The sequence below is a fragment of the Trachurus japonicus genome, chromosome 16, assembly GCF_045865225.1.
Source record: "Trachurus japonicus isolate A0001 chromosome 16, Traja_1.0".
Taxonomy (NCBI): domain Eukaryota; kingdom Metazoa; phylum Chordata; class Actinopteri; order Carangiformes; family Carangidae; genus Trachurus; species Trachurus japonicus.
Window position 1 is genome coordinate 16,410,948 of NC_140922.1, and position 16,565 is coordinate 16,427,512.

Sequence of the window (16,565 nt, forward strand, 5' to 3'; positions counted from 1 at the left end):
GAGGCAAGCAGACAGCGGTCTAGCATTTCAAGGAAAAGATCCAAAAAGTAAGCAAGATTGAATGACAGTACCTGAAAATGAAATTTATTAACAGTGCTTGACAATAAAATGCGAACGACAATTACACTGCGAGATGTCCACATCTGACTGCTGCTGACATCTAGACTGAATCAAGTTTTCTCCAAACGTAACATTGAGCAGGCACCAACTAGATCCTTTTCACAAATTATGTGCACAGGTTTGTTTCCAAGAAGAAAAAGATCCGCTCCTCACTGTCGAGGACCAGTGTCAGAAAACACAGCTTTGTTACATTCAGTATACTGTGCTTCACTCCAAGGGCTCACACACCCATAAATGTCTCAAGGTGTACAGTATGTTACGTAACTAGGCTATTAGCTCCCAGCAGAAAACTTAAATTAGCAATGAATTATGGCTGTGAAGCTGCTTTGCCGAGTGGAAAAGACAAGAACTTTACTCTGCACTGCTGCTTTCTCCTTCTCTGTTTTTCACTCGACTTTCCAGATGGCGATCTTGCCGTCACGCCGCGCGGAGCCGCTCAGGACGTAGCGATCCTCAGCTGAGCAGAGGGTCTGGATGCTGTCTGAATGAGCCTGCAGTTCTTTTGCCACAGTGTGGCTCTCTGGATCCACCACCAACACCTGACCCCTCAACTGACCGTCACCATGACCTCCAACACCGCTCCGGCCACAACAGCCCACCCAAATCTGTGTGGAGGGGAGAGCAGGACAGGCAGCAGTTTAGGGACGACTGTGATAGAAAGCCTCTAAAAGGGTGATGAGATGAGTGGGCGTAATTCAAGCACATGAACAGTAATAACATGCAATACACACTTCCTAATATACACATTACCTTCTCAAGGTCGCTATTTATTTCCATGCTGATTATTTTAAACCACTAAAAACTTATGCACACCTACAATGGCAGACGGGTGCATAGGAGAAGACCAGCACAAACAATTAGATCAAAGGAAGCTTCTGCACACTGTCCTAAATTGCAAGACAGTGTGCAGGAGCTTCCTTTGATGCTGATTATTTTCCCAACTATTGGTTTGTAAATAAAATGACAGAAAAGAGAGAAAATCTTACATACATTTTGATGGACCACTAGTCTATAACCCAAAAATATTCAGTTTACAATCACACAGAAAAACAAAATCATCATTTTTGAGAGGCTGGAACAAACCTGGAATCATTTTTTCTGTCATTCAACACCTTGTTGCTCCGCTCTCACAGTGTAAAATAAAAGCCAATGCAATGCATATCTATACACTTTTCAGACATGCACCTCTATTTATTTTACAAAAAACAAAAATACAACTGTGATCTGTGATCTGACATGTCACCACAGCTCACCTGGTCCTTCACACGGATCATACAGGTAACTCCTGAACTGCCGGGCAGGGGGATTCTTTTAGACGGACGCCTGTGGTTGCTTGTGTGCCACAGACACAGCTCCCCTGAGTCTGCACAGCCCGTCCACAGTTGACCTCGCTGTAACACACACACACACACACACGCATACACAAAAGGGTCAGGAAATGTGTATGGATACAGTAAATGTCACAGTTTCAGTGGTTGCAACCAGCATGTGAGTATTATGATGTGATGTTTGATTGCAGATGAGTTTCATGCACTAATTGACTGACAGGCTTGACCTGCCGTCCGAACAGCTGACTGGATGACTGACTTGCCAAAAAATTAAATGGCTGCTACCATTAATAATGAATTAAGTAATTGATTGACATGTTGGAATAGATCAAGTCACCTCTGGCATGACAATGAAGCTGCTTAAGCTACTGGGAATGTTCACAACGTCGTCTGGAAGCGCCATTCTACGTTGTGGTATCCCGCTCTTTCTCATTTCCACAATGCCGTCACCACAACCTGCACATGCACAGACACTTCTCGTCAACACATCAGGATCCTTTTTACTTGTAAAGCAGAAGTACACAGTAAACCGACACTGATGGTTTAGTCGAGAGATCTACACAAGAAGGAAAAGTCTCACAGTTGTCATGTATAAATACAACAGCATGACATAATGAACCAAAAGATACAGTAGGGTATGTTGCAGTGGATACATTTAACTGAATGGGGGAGAACTGATTGTACAAATAAAAGCGCTGCACATAAATTAAAAGTTTAAGATTAGAAACTCACAGCACCACAATGTCCCATCGTGGATCTGTATGGAGGAGAGACGGTCACAGCTCAGGTGGAGCTGCCGCTTCACTTTGAGACCAGCTGAGTCCCACTGCAGGATCGTTCCATCGCTGCTGCAGGAGTATGGCTGCTGACTGGGAGAGGCAGCAAGAGACTCAGCTGATTGACTGCTCTGGATGTTCTGGATGTCTAGTTATACCTTTAGACAGATGTTTATGTATGGTAACTGATAACAGAAGCACAGGTGGTCATCTCTACCTGCTGTGTTGGTCTCTGGTATCCACTGTGAGGCCGGTCACTTCATGCCTGTGTTCAGTCAGCTGTTTGTTGCAGGACATGCTGTGAGTGTCAATGATGTAGATCACAGAATCCTGGGAGCCAATCCACACCTGCTCCTGGACCAATCCCAGCATGCAGTTCTACATGGAGGATGTGACATGGGGTCAAAGTTTTAATGATTGATAGTATTAACATATACTATCTGTATAGTACACGACATACAGTTTATATACATTATGTTCATTTGTTTCTATTAATTATGCAGGTTTCTTTCACAAAATTGCAACAAATATCTGCAGGAAAAGAAGAATTTAAACAGGAATTTTTGAGTCTAAAAGTTGAACATCTACAGCTTCAGCAGCCTTCAACTAAGACAATGTCGTAGACTACATCCAAGAAGTTTCAAGATTTCTCCTTTTTTCTATAAACAAAAACTCTAACAATAATAATTAAGACCATTTAATCAAATGCACATTCCACAAACAGAAGCTTTATTTTTGACTTTACTGCACAGAGTTTAACAACATTAAGTTAAAAGGATTTGGAATAAAATGTAAAATAGTTGTTAAAACAAAAACATAGATGCAGCAGATCCAGAGGTAAAATTATTTCATTCAATGCATTATTTGTCATTGTCAAAACTTAGTGCCTATATTACCCACAATGCAATGTGATTGTCACCACCTATAGCTCTGTTAGAGATGCAGGTATTATGCTGGTAGTGGTTAATGCCATTTTGGCCACAGAGATTTGGAATGGGCTATAAAGATCTGCTGAGCAGACTTTATTTCAACTCCACACACAGATACAGTATTGCATCAATTTTGAAATTCAGTTCCTCAAACTTTATCAGGTTTCAAGCTCCAATTGGAGACTTTTGCACACACCTGTAAACAGAGTCAAAAGTGTAAAATTAAACAAATGTCACTATGAGCAATAGAGTAACTGCTCTCACCAGCTGTGACTCTCCAACCTGGATGGAGTCCTGCAACATGGACCAGCTCGCTGCGTCAAACACAACCACTTTGCCCCCACTGAGAGCCACCCACAGCTTCGGGTTCATCTCACCCTCTGAGTGATTGCACGTCAACTGACCTGGAGAGAGAGAGAGTGAGAGGAGGGGAGAGAGGGTGAGAGAGCAGTTGATGAGTGAAAAACATGTTACCCAGCAGGGTGGAGATGAGAATCTCAACACTCTATTTTCTATTTTCCGCACACCTCAGTGGCAACGAATACACAGGTGTTATTAGTTGACATTTTCATTTTTCCTGTGTCCTGATAAACCCACTATAAGTGAGTGCACTGCTGTGATGTGTTGATGTCAACTCTATCGCTTCTAAAAAAACACCGAGCTCTTTTCAAATCAAATCAGTGGCAGATGCTTTTGTTCTCTGTCACAGTGTAAACAAGAGACACTAACAAGACTTCCATTATCCTGCCTGCTAACACACAGCACAACAAGACTAATCAGGTTATGTGGATAGGTTTCCCTGAGGCATCTGTTGCCATACAAACGTTTACAAAGTCTTCACGTGTCGGCCCTCACACGTAGTTACATACAGTATAAGGTTATCATGGTGACATGTTGTTTTCATGCCACTTTTGAACAAGCCAAGCTGAGCAACAACCAATTGTTATTCAGAGCTTTGATACCAACATGTAAATTAATTTGCTGATACAGAAACATCCATTGATGCCGCTCTGCCCTTTGTCCTCTGTCTTTATTTTTATCCCTTGCTTTGTAATCTCTGTCCCTACTCTCATCTTAATGCTTATTAGGACAACTTAACACCATCTGACAGTGGGTGTCTTGTGACTTTAACAGTCAGCGTACAACAGACATAATACTATACAGTAAATTAAAGAGACAGAAAAAAGTAAAAGAAAATGTGAGGCACATGATAATCCCCCTCCTTAGACGGGGTTAGGGGTTCTCTGAAGTTTAAAGGACTTTTTACAGTAATAACAATAAGGCAACAGGGATATACTGCATGAAACTAGTGTAAATATTAACATGATTTGTGTGTGTGCTAGTACTGTTTTTTTTAGTACTGTCTTATATTTGTCACGTATTGTATTCCACACATAAATATAGTTCGACAATAACAACTCCAAGTTGCTCCAAATCGTACCTGGTGTGTATAGCAGCACATGTACGGTCTGAGGTTCAGCCAGGTCCAATGAGGGGTTGATCTTGTGTTTTAGAGTCTCTGAGGTAGTTTTAGGCACCATCATGGGCACTGGGCACCGTCACAAATACAATGAGTAGAAGATATGGGAATATAGGATAGGGTAAATGGAGAAGGGTATAAACAGAGACACAATGGAGGGAGTAAAAAAAAAGTATAAAGTTATAAAAATAACAAACATGAATAACATACATTATTACAATTGCATATTTGTATGTAAAGAAAGAAAAAAATTAGAAACAGAAGATGAAGAAGGAGAGCGAGCCCAGACCTTCATGTTTGATCTTATCAAAGTAAGCCAGCTTTGATGCAGCAGTAATGGACCTCTGGGTCTGCAGACAGCCCACGACAGCATCCATTAACAGCACATTGGTCAGAGCCTGAGTCATGTACTGTGGGTCCTAGAGACATAAAGTGAGCTAAATGTTACAAATAGCTTAGTGTAAGAGGTGCAGTGTGGGTAAACGTAACGACAAACATTCCTGGTTTAAATACACAAAGCACTGAATTAATCTGTAACACTGCTAGAAATGTGTTCATATTATGTAATGTATATAGTCAACAGCAGCCATGCCCTATTGAAGACCACTTTTTCATGTTGTTCACCATTGTTAAGTTTTGACCTACTTGGTTTCTGTTGGGCCAATTGAACTCAACAACCAACTTTACCACTATAACCTTCTGTTGCTATAAAACTGGTGCTCAGTACGTCTTACTAACATGTTACATACAATGTTGGACCAAATATAACAACTCAAGATGTTGTGAGCTCTTACCTTGTGTTGATCAGCCATCTTGCGTCCGGCCCACATCTCTTTGACCACGAGGTTCCAGAGTTCAGTCTCTGTCTTTAGGTTGGCTTCAAACACCTCAGGCCTGCCGGATGTCTGAATACGGAGGGAAGGGATACGAACAAGTAGAAAGGGAGCTGAGGCAATCTTCACATCCTGCAAAGAGATGGAGGAGTTATTGATTAAAATAAGAGAGGAGGTTATGACTTAAGAGACAAAAGAATAGTCAGAGAAAACGGGTGGAAGTCAACGGACCTGTATATCTCTGAACTTTGTGATTTCAAAGTACCCGGGCTGTCCCTCGGTAAGCAAGAACAGGCGTTTCTGCGTCATGGCAATTTTGCCAACACCGTTGGAGGTCTTTACACAGGATGACAACTTGTAGACACATTCACTGTTGTCAAGATGGTCGATGACCTCGGTGGGCAAGTTAACATCTTGTGCCTCGGCTTCTGTCTCTTTCCAGAAGGTGTAAAAAACTCGGAAGAGCTCAGGATCCACCTGCTTTGGCTGGCCTAGGACACACACAGAGAGCAGTAATGTATGGTAAGTGTGCAAGCAGACAAACATAGTGTATGCAACACAAAGAAATACACGTGCCTCTTTTACTATTATTTTCTGTCATCTCAGCTTACCCAGTTTAAACAATGGTTTTTAAATACTTCATGTTCATGGAAAAGAACAGAATCCTTAGATTTATATCCATACAGTTTGAAACATTTAACATATATCAAGTTCAAAGTAGTGAATAAAATCACCAAGAATCCTGTTATTTTAAACAGCCTCAGTATTTGGAAATGGTCTCATAAACTGTTAGGTTATACAATTTCTCTTTCTCCCGCATTTGGAAGAACCCAAGTATTACATGCTGTATGACACTTTTAAATTATGGTCTCTGATTGCTGTGAAAGGGTCCAGCCCCTATTTAGGATTGGAAAATGATATGAAGTGTTTTGTTTTTTGTTTTTTTTAACGATTTCTTCTAGGTTATCAAGCTTGTTTTATTGTGTGTTTTATTTGATTTATTCTGATTTATCCTCTGTGGGGGAACATGAGATGTGGGGGCTTGAGTTCCATGTACGTACGTATACTTTGCTATCAAATATGAAAAAATATAATAAAAAAAAAAAAAAGAAGAAAGAAATAACATAAACTGAAAAGTCCTTCTCAGCCCGTTACAGAGGTCCGTTCTGTTTTTAACTGGCCAACTAGCCATGCATGACTCCTTTTCAGATCAGTTAAATAACTAAACAAGGACAGGGGAAAACATGTTGACAGAATAAAAAAAACACACAACTGTGCTGAAATAGCTTTAAAGACTTTGTGTGATTTGGGTCAGGGGTCAGAGGAGTACCACACCATGAGCTTTCAACTTTAAGTGTGAGGTGATTTCATGGCCACTGTCACATGACATCGCCTCTTTCCTCTCATGTTTTCTGTTGCTGTAAACAGCGACTTTTCTCCTGCGATTCACAAATTAGAGTTATAGAAATCTGTGAGACATTTTCCTCTGAAGATTAATGCGTCTTATCTTACATCACATGATGTGGCTGACTGAAATCAAGCAATTAGATATTGGCTACACATTAGCAAGCTGATCATTGTAGTTTATTGTTTTGTTCTGAGGCTAAAGCTAATTATCAGTGCAACTGTTGGCTAACAGCTACTTATTTGTGGCCAATCAATCATTTTTGGCTCTGTTTTTGACCTCTACCAACTGTTTAAGGAAAAATCTCCCTGAAACTTAACTCATCCATGATAATTATCTGCTACAGCAACAATGCCCATTATTGTTGCTATTGTTGCTACATTATATTTAGACAACTGACCCACTGTTGATGTATAAGTATTGATTAGTGCAGCTTTAAGGGATTGTTGATGACATTGGTCAGGATGATATTAGCTCATTGCAGACATATCAGTATCAGTATGAGAATAGGTGCAGACATGGTTGATATATGTTTTGTTATTAATTTTTAAACATTTGTATTTATTTATGTCATGGGTTGTGCAAATAATTTTTCTAAACTCTGAAACATCGATATTGGAATCAGCCTCATAAGTGCTGTATCATAAACAAACAAAAGAAATGTATAGGAATTACTCCAAAAGGATTGAGAATGCTGTGTACTGTGCAGTCTTTATTTCAGGTAGTCCCTATTAGTGCTCTATGTATTCATTATTTCTCCATTTCCCCCAACAGTAAACCCAGTCAAACCAGTCAGAGATCTAAGATGTTATAGTCAGTGCCTGGTCAAGACCTAAAGATATAATATAAAGATTGACGTTACCACATGTCTGTCCCCTTCTCCTCAGTAGGACACTTATGTTGCATTTGTGTTTAGCAGGATGTGTGTGTGTGTGAGAGAGAGAGAACATGCTGTACAGACTGTACTTTATGCTTACAGAGCATTCAATGACCGTAACAGATCATCTGACAGTTGCTTGATTTCACCATGTCGGCAGCCACTGGTGTAATCGATTCAAAATTCTTTCATTTAATGCTGGTGATGAAAATAGTTACTGTCTAGCCACATCTGTGTCCAACAAAATGACAAGATGCCTCAAAGGTTTACCCATTTGTCGTCATGGATTTGGTTCTTAAATTAGCACAACACTTACAGCACTTTTTTTTTTACTCATGCTGTACATTGTAAAACCCACCTTCCCTCCCTCACTTACCATCCGTGAGAGCGTCAAATAAACGGTGTATGGTCGCTACATCTTTTACGATCCCGCATTCTTGGACACACCGCACAAACTCGTCTTGTTGCAGATGCTTTCGAGGAAGCTCAAACTTCTTAACATGGTCGTCAGGCTGCACTGGCGGCTTCTCATTCTCAGTCTTCACCTAATAGATGTGTCACAGTAAAGATCACTGACATCAGGCAGAGATATGACAATAATAATAACATCTCAGTACTTTCTTGCTATAACTGTGACATCCCAGCAAACATATCGTCGATCTAAAACAACCATTTCTATAACATACTGTAGGTGACGAAGATGCCATGAATCAACTGACCTTGAGGATGAGTCTCTTGAGTTCAGGTCGTCTGTCGGCTTGCTGTCTCTCATCTCGGTGCAGCGAGTCCACGAGCCACGTGAGCAGCTGTGTGGGGAAGATGGCGGTGTCCGTCTTGTAGAGGTTCTGGAAATCACTCAGTGCGTCCAGCCGCCGTGAACACAAGGCGTTGATAAAACCACGCAAGTAGTAGAATCTACAGACGGAAAGTTATCTGATCAATTTTAAGTTTCATAGTGGAATAAAGACATTCATCAAGGGAAGGAATGGAGGCGCTAGAACAAGCTGGTGGTGAAGAGGCTAACAGATAAGATAAGAAGCAGAAAAACACTTGACTGAACACATTTAAATGAAGATGACAGGAATGACAGGGTTCAGACTCTGGCTCAGAAAGAGTGTAGAAAATGATCAGAGAGTACCTGGCAAGCAGAGTAGAGTTCTCATTTTGGACGGAGAAGATAGCCTTGCCAAGCTGCTGGATGAGCTCACTGTAATAACTTTGGACAGTGTGGAAGGACAGGGACGCCGGGAAGTCTGGGAGTTTAAACACCTTAACAGGCTTTGGAGGAGTTTTCAGAGCTACGGGACAAAGACAGAGTGGAGGAAGAGGGGAAGTGAAAGAGAGGGCATAAAAGGAAGAGGAAAAACAATGAGATATTAAACAGTTTACTGCCACTTCTTCACCATGATGGTTTGTACACCTGTACAATTAATTGTACATTTAATTTGGTATATTGCTCTCCAGTCTTACCAGGGTCAGACATGATGAGCCGAGCCAGCAGCGAGTTTCTCTGGAAGCTGAGAGACTGGGCCTCTCCTAAGTTAGGAAGGCTCATCCCCAGTCTTTTATTCAGTCTGTTCTCTGTAATGGAGCTCTTCCTCCGGGCCTGAATCTCCTGCATGGTGGGTCTGCGTGGGACTTCAACCATAGCCTTCATCCTGGAGGACACACAATAGAAACAATGCATTGCACGGATACTGTTCCTGCACAAGAGGGAGATGCAGAATGACAACAGAAAACAGAAAACAGATTTGTATTTTTGCATACAATAGATTTAGAAGAAGGAATTTCAATATACACCGTGATACTGAAAGGTTTTGCCAATATGTTGCTCAACCTCCTTATAATAATAGACCTAAAGCAAGTTGAATGTCTTCAGTAAGATTAAAGATTATTACTATAGCTTTAATATCTTACCTCTGCATCTCTGTGCGAGTGTTGAGCTCCATGCGAGCATAATTGTCTATTTTCCTGTTGAGACGATCCTTCAGGAAGGAGTGGAAGATGTATGTTTCCAAAACCTGCAAAAGAAGAAGAGAGGAGAGGTTGTGTTGAGAAAAAATAACAGAAAACCGTAGAGAAGGAAAATACCACTTGTTGTCTCAAGTTAAGTTTCTACCTTCTTGTAAAATAGTTGTTCAGCTGGCTCTCTGGTTTTCAGGAACTCTTCACTGTTGAACACTCGATGTTCATAGTTAAGATGACTGCTAACATCCCTGTAAAATACATACATGTATATACAGTATTAACAATCCCATTGGATATCAGTGCCCAAAGACTACACACACACACACACACACACACACACAACCTGAATATGTTGACTATTAGCTCCAGCATGATCCTCTGGATGTCATGGTTGAGGTTGTATTGCCATGCTCTCCTATGTGCCCGCTGCTCATTGATGTCGGCGCAGCTGGTGTGGTGGCACTGGTCCAAGTCAAAGTGAATCTGCAGCGACTGGCTCCTGCAAAACATACTCAGATTGTATAAACCTACAGTTGCAATGTCTCCATCGCTATGGCCTAGTATGAGAGAAGCTTACCATTAATAAAAGATCTACTCTCTTTACCAGTATATATACCTGCTGAAGTTTTTATACATTTTATATAGTTTGGTAGTGAGAGTACCTGTGTGTGAAGCAGTCTGCAACTGATGGAGGAATTTGTGGAAGGTCAATGGTATCAGAGCAGGAAGTGGAGACACTTCCGTTGTCGATGTTGATTAAGATCAGATCATCTGTTTCCTGGATAAAAGAGTGTTAAAATTAAAACTAATTTCTTTAATTTTTTTTTGTTAACAAACAAATGCCAACATGTCACCCTATAAATGAATCATGCTTGAGCTAACAAGGACTTAGAAAACTGTATTTAAAATGTAGGTTTACAACCGTCTTTGCATTGTTTTCTTCAATAATGTAAAAATAAGTGATGGTCAAAGACAACAGCTGTAAACTCATATCCCACTGATGTACTAGAAATGTCAATTTGGATGATTGTCTACTTACTGCAGCAACCTCTTCAAAATGACTGAGGTGGCAGCCCATAAGAAAGGCAGTGGGAGCCATGAGGAAGTCCAGCATGCCTCGGGCCAGTACAGGAACGTATGGCTGCTGCCATGATAGAGGCTGGAAGAAGGATAGATAGATAGATGAACAAACTGATGGACCAAAATATCAAAGGATGGCTTCTGAAAGTGTATTAAAGTAATTTTACTGTATTCATATGAGCCAGCAAAAAGAAACAGTAATTATATGCTGACAACAAATCCAAATCGTAAGATAGTAAGATACTGGATTCAAATTTCATTTCATCACTATCATAATAATGACTGAGTTACTAACTTTCATCACATTCTGTTTCAGACAGACATTTTATTTCCATGATAACCAGCAGGAAGTCGTTGTTCCAAGAGTTTTTTCAAACAGTCAGTGAAACTTAATTTGTGATTGTGAGAAAAGTCAATCTGATCTCATAGCTATGAGTTAAATTCAACAAAAGTTATGGTTAACTTCAACACTACTTTGTCCTTTGCAGATGTGCATTATTAGATTTTGAACTGACTTGCAGAAAGAGCAACAAACTCTCGGCCACCAGTGTGAGTCTGGCCCAGTCAGAAGAGAATAGCACCACTCGCTGCTCCTGCAGGAGGCAAGAGATCACCTGAAGAGACAGAGACAGAAAAAGAGACACATGGGGAAAGAGGGTCAATGCGGACCTCCTTGTGCTTCACTGATAAAATCGAGAGTGAGTAATACCTGCAGTAGCTGCTGTGGCCTAAAGCAGAGGAAAGGTAGATGGAGGTCTAAATCTATCGCTGGGTGGTCTTTGTCTTCACTGGATGGTAAGACAATGGTCAGAGGGCGCAACGTAAACATCTGGAAGACATACACGATTATTGCTGGTGCTTTAATAACATCTCGTTTTATCACAGACGGAGGCTTGGCAACACACTGTACACACACACACTGTACACACACACACACACACATAGACATACTAAATGTAGCTGTCCAGGAGGTGGGACGGGCACAAGTGTCAGTTTGGCTGCAAACTCCTTCACTCTCTCCTCCATGTCTGATAAACGACAAGATCTCAGCTGGACTAACAGGCTGGCAAAGAAGCAGAGAGAGACAAGAAGGAATCCTTCTTAATACAAACAGATACTGTAACAGCATTACACATAATTGTAGATCTAATTACCATACTAATGAATTCCTCACAGGTTATCTTAAAATAAGCATTTATAGGTCAAGTGTGTGTTACATTTATGCTATTGGCTGTTGACAAGTAGATATAAACATTCAATAACAGAAACTGACAAAAGCAATTTGTCTTTAAAAAAAAAGACTACCACACAGTTTGGCACTTTCTCTCTCTAGCTCTCTCTCTTCCTCTCACCAGGAAAGACAGTCTTTGAGCGCGGTGAAGTACGGATACTTTGATATGACACAGAAACTGAAGGCAGAGAAAAGCGTGGAAAACTTAGAGGACCCAGCTCCATTGTGGAAGATAGAGGTGCCCTCCTGCAAAAGCAGAGAGAAGACAAACACAAAGTGACTCATTTAAGATTTAATTGAAGGTATAATCAGTTTTATCTAAATGCCTGCACATGAAATACCTTGTTGTCTGGCCTGTTAGCAGTTTGTGAACACTGCAGGTAAGAAATCTGGTTGTAGCAGTAAAACACAGTTGAAATGCATGTTAACTGTTGGTGTGTGTGAAGTAGTATGTGTAACGTTATGTACCAGTATCGGTCGGTAACACTGCATTACTATCCCATGGGTCTTGTTGCCAAAGACATCAGTGAAAACCAGGAAGTGAAACTGTTCATCCTTCTGCTCATTAGTTACTTGGAGCCCATCTGGAATAAAAAAAACAAAACAAATAAATATAATGTTATCAGACTGGCTCAATATGCCATTTTCCAGATGCACATACAAAATCAGATTTTTGAAGCTATGTCTTCCTGCTAACAATATAATGATGTTTAGTGTTTGTGCTTTTAGACGATAGAGAGATACCTGGGAAACAAAGCTGAGGCAAAGCCATGAGGTCAATGTCTTTAGGGACACTGACATCTTCACTTCCTCCTCTTCCTTCTGTTCCTCCACCTGTAAAAAATATCAGCAGATAAAACACCATAAAACATAATGAAAAAAACAAAACAATGGTCTCCAGGGAACGAAAAAGAAAAGTTTGAGGCTCCACTGACTACGACCTCTTCTGTATGTATAGATATGTGAACAACAGGTGTACCAGAACTGTGGCTCTGGGCTGCAGCAGCCACGGCTGAAGGATGATTTTCCCTCTTCCTCCTGAGAAAGGAGCGCCGTCTCTTCCCACGTGGCCTCACCACCTCGCTCTCATTTTGCGGTCTGCTAACAAAGGGAGGTGCCAGGACATGCAGGACCTCTGGCTCCAACAGCACATGCTCTGGAGCTCCATTACAGTTAAAAGCCTGAGTGGGAGATAGGATGGGGAATATCCACACAGAGAACATTACCTTTTAATGTCATTAGCATCTGGATATTATTTATATTTTTGTTATCTGGCAGACTGGTCACTGTGTTTTCTCTCCCTTGTTCATTGCACAATTACTGAGTGCTTAAGGCGGTCTCTCATGGTAAGTCTCGAATAATATACAGATGTTCTTATTAGATACTGAGAGTTGACAGACAGACAGGAAACATAGAGACATTGAGTTTGTATTAGTTTGGACTTCTGGGTTGTGCAATTAAAAGTTTTCACAGACTCTTATCCTTTTTTTTTGTCGGTAAGATTCACTTGTAGAATAAAGTAAAACGATTTTAAAAAACAACAACATATTGGGTTTACATGTATTTGAAGGCAAATACCTGAGAGACCTCCCGGAGTTTGTCAACAGATGCTCCTACTATCACGCAGGCTTCCAGCAGAGCAGCAGGCAGATGGTCCGCCATCGCTGAAACCAGTCCAGGACGCAGTTGGACCAGCAGAACTGGACCAAGGGCCAACTCAGATCTGCTTGATCACAACCACTGAGAGCGGGAGAGAAGAAACAGGAGCAGGATGAGGTAACAAAAGCCAGAGAGTGACAAAAATAAAGAGATACAGATCACAGACAAAAATAAACTTTTTTTCTTTTTAACAAGGAGCACAATTCATTCACTTCTCTCAACTTTATCTTTCTGCATGAGAACAACATTGATCAGCTAGATAAGTCACAACACGAGTGGTTGTTGCCGCTCATTATCGCTGCTGTTCTTCTCATCAACAACAATTTCTAAAAAAAAAAAAAAAAAAAAAACAGACAGTTTTTTTTCCACCACATGATGGAGAAAGTAGAAACAGCCTCTCAGCAATTATTATAGCTACCAAAGGTAAATATAGCATTATTGCTATGATCTGACTGTAAACAAATAATAAGATCAAATTCTCCATCAGTCCATGCTTAAACTAATCAGTTCACCAACACCCACACATCAATCCTCTTCAGAGCTCTGTGTGATTAGACAGTGCCTCTCAGTGTACTGCATCACACACTGTACTACAATATTAACATTTATAGGACTAATGCACTGTGGTATTGATTACTGCTGCATAAATCAGTCTTGTGGAACAAAACATTGTTGCCGGGAGATTACCAACTTGTCATTTTTAGACTTTGACAACCGTTAGTTATCCCAAGAAACCCATCTGACAACTTAGGAAAGTGAATCCATGAAGCTGAATTAGACTTTACAGATAAAATGTTGGCATGACAGCAGATGTCACAGCACTGATGAGTGTTTTTCTGCACTCTATCCAATCACTGTCTTTATCCCTCGATGGTTGCTACTTCTCCTTTACAGCTCAGACACCTCGCGGTCCAGTCAGTTCTTGGAAAATATAAGCTCATGTGCACAAAGGAAGATACACACAAACACAGAGAACATGACTTGTTATAAGGCCACACATGATGGGCTGTACAGATTAAATGTCAACAACAGCCTTGTCATGAACAGACCTGGAGCCAGCTGCAAGAAACAGTGAGACTAAAATAACTCCCAATTGCTCTCCCTAGGAAAGATGCATGAAATGTTAACTAACCATCAGCAGCAAGAATGTTCAGCATAACTTTACTAATTTCCCATTAAAGAGGATGCCACATGACCAGCTGCTGTCCCTCCATTATTAGTCCAAAGATGTGACACGATCATTATAATCTACAGCACAATCATGTGATCACTGAAAAACAAGGAGAATTCCACATAAACCCATAAAAACGCAATCTTTTTAGATGCAAAATCTGAACCAGTGTTACATCTTGTAATGATTTCACCGCACAATACGCAGCATAAACACATGACAATCTGACATTTCTCTCTTTCAGGTCTGAGGCCGGCAAGCTTGCATTGAGATCTGGGTCAAACGCGTCCTTAAAAACACAGGAAAGCAGTGTGCAGGGTCAGAGCTAAGGAGTGGGGAAAGCTACAATAACAAAGTGTTTACAGAAGGAGAGGACTGACTGTGGTTACCAGAGTGAGTTGGCAGCCAGAGATACAACCTAGGAGAAAAAAATCTGACCATAGGAATCAATTACAAGGAAATAAGATGTAGGCTATAACCACAGCCTGGAAGAGAGACTCTAACACTGTCTGATGTCTCCCGCTTTTACATGTCCTCCCATACAAATGCAAAAAATTTGAAGTTAATGGCAGACTTTCCCAGCTTTCATGAAGAACAGCATGGAGACTGTTAGCAGAAATTGATAACATGAGTACATCAACATGACTTTGCATCACTTCCATCACTTCATCACTTTACTTATTTCAATAATCATATATCTATCAATAAAAGTATCTGGAATCTGGAAATCAACTGGAAATACATTACCAAGGAATGTAATCTAGAGCAGCAGTGTTTGGATATGACTACACAGAGTAAAGTGTGGTTTAGCTTAGCACAGAGTTTAGGAGTTTTACTCATTAAAGTTTACAGAACAGCTGGAACTATTTTATTGCTGGTGTGACATGTGATCAAGCGTCTCTCGCTGTGCAGGTGAGGATGCGTCCCGTCAAGTTAGCCCTTAGATAACCCTCGACCTAACTTCAAAGTTAAGACCCAAACTCGCCCAGGCAGATAAAGTGTCTCTGTCAAGTCACTGACCTCCTCGCAGACCTCTGTGCGGCTCCTCACTCATCCATTCATGTCTGTATCCTGCAGCGAATGACACCGGCGGCTCATCTAGTTCCCATGATCTGCGTCAGGCCGCTTCCTGTTTCTGTGCGTGCACAGACAAACATGCGCATTGATGCCTCGGGGAAGCACAAGGAATACGGTAATGTTGAAGAATAATTATATCATGCACCGTGCACTATTAATGAATCTGTTCTTTGAAAAACACTGGACAGTAAGCTGACTAATGCAGCAACAGGGGTTAACAGCGACCTCCCTCCCTCCAAGCACCAATGAACACTGGACATTTAATAATAAACGGTGACATCCTATAAAAACTTACAGGTATGTCCCGATGCTGTGACATAACTTGATCACATTAATTCCTGTACTATCATGGTTGATGCAGTAACCCATCATAACCTCTGGGTGGCAGTATTAAACGTGTTTAATATCTATATACCCTATATTGTATGTAATATAATGTGTATGGCTATATTATAGGCTAAAGTCGACCTGATGGTTTGAGGGGTTACATGTTAAAATGCCAATAACTGTGAATTAAACATCAGTGGACTCAACAGCAAACGTATGGGTTGTGCAGTAGGCAATATAGCAATATAAAAACATGAACTATAAGATATGATAGGCCTGATTATTACTATTATTCATACTGACG

General features: G+C 40.8%; 1 protein-coding gene across 2 annotated transcripts; it reads right to left on the reverse strand.

Moving 5' to 3' along the window:
• Positions 1-62: 62 nt before the first annotated feature.
• On the reverse strand, positions 63-15,983 carry LOC146972202 (DENN domain-containing protein 3-like). Of its 2 annotated transcripts, none has more exons than XM_085802143.1 (28): positions 15,878-15,983; positions 13,606-13,767; positions 13,013-13,208; positions 12,772-12,861; positions 12,496-12,611; positions 12,149-12,273; positions 11,748-11,859; positions 11,506-11,625; positions 11,312-11,410; positions 10,756-10,875; positions 10,379-10,494; positions 10,060-10,215; positions 9,868-9,964; positions 9,666-9,769; positions 9,219-9,406; positions 8,887-9,046; positions 8,468-8,663; positions 8,125-8,293; positions 5,698-5,957; positions 5,428-5,598; positions 4,923-5,052; positions 4,595-4,702; positions 3,418-3,557; positions 2,442-2,602; positions 2,181-2,317; positions 1,786-1,904; positions 1,374-1,511; positions 63-725 (listed from the first exon to the last, which is right to left on the reverse strand). In XM_085802143.1, exons 2-28 carry the CDS (start codon positions 13,687-13,689, stop codon positions 507-509), a joined length of 3,831 nt encoding a protein of 1,276 aa, XP_085658269.1. In that variant the 5' UTR covers positions 13,690-13,767; positions 15,878-15,983; the 3' UTR covers positions 63-506. The 2 variants fall into 2 exon arrangements, with proteins under 2 accessions (XP_085658269.1, XP_085658268.1); XM_085802142.1 differs by having other exon boundaries at positions 13,007-13,208.
• Between the last annotated feature and the right edge of the window lie 582 nt (positions 15,984-16,565).

What these genes read in the sequence shown, in the direction of transcription:
- LOC146972202 (XM_085802142.1), bottom strand. Translation starts at nt 13,689, where the DNA reads ATGGCGGACCATCTGCCTGCTGCTCTGCTGGAAGCCTGCGTGATAGTA. An exon ending in GCCTCAGCTTTGTTTCCCAG is followed by an intron (nt 12,612 to 12,771) that starts GTATCTCTCTAT and finishes TTTTTATTCCAG; the next exon opens with ATGGGCTCCAAGTAACTAAT. An exon ending in CTCCTGGACAGCTACATTTA is followed by an intron (nt 11,626 to 11,747) that starts GTATGTCTATGT and finishes TATGTCTTCCAG; the next exon opens with ATGTTTACGTTGCGCCCTCT.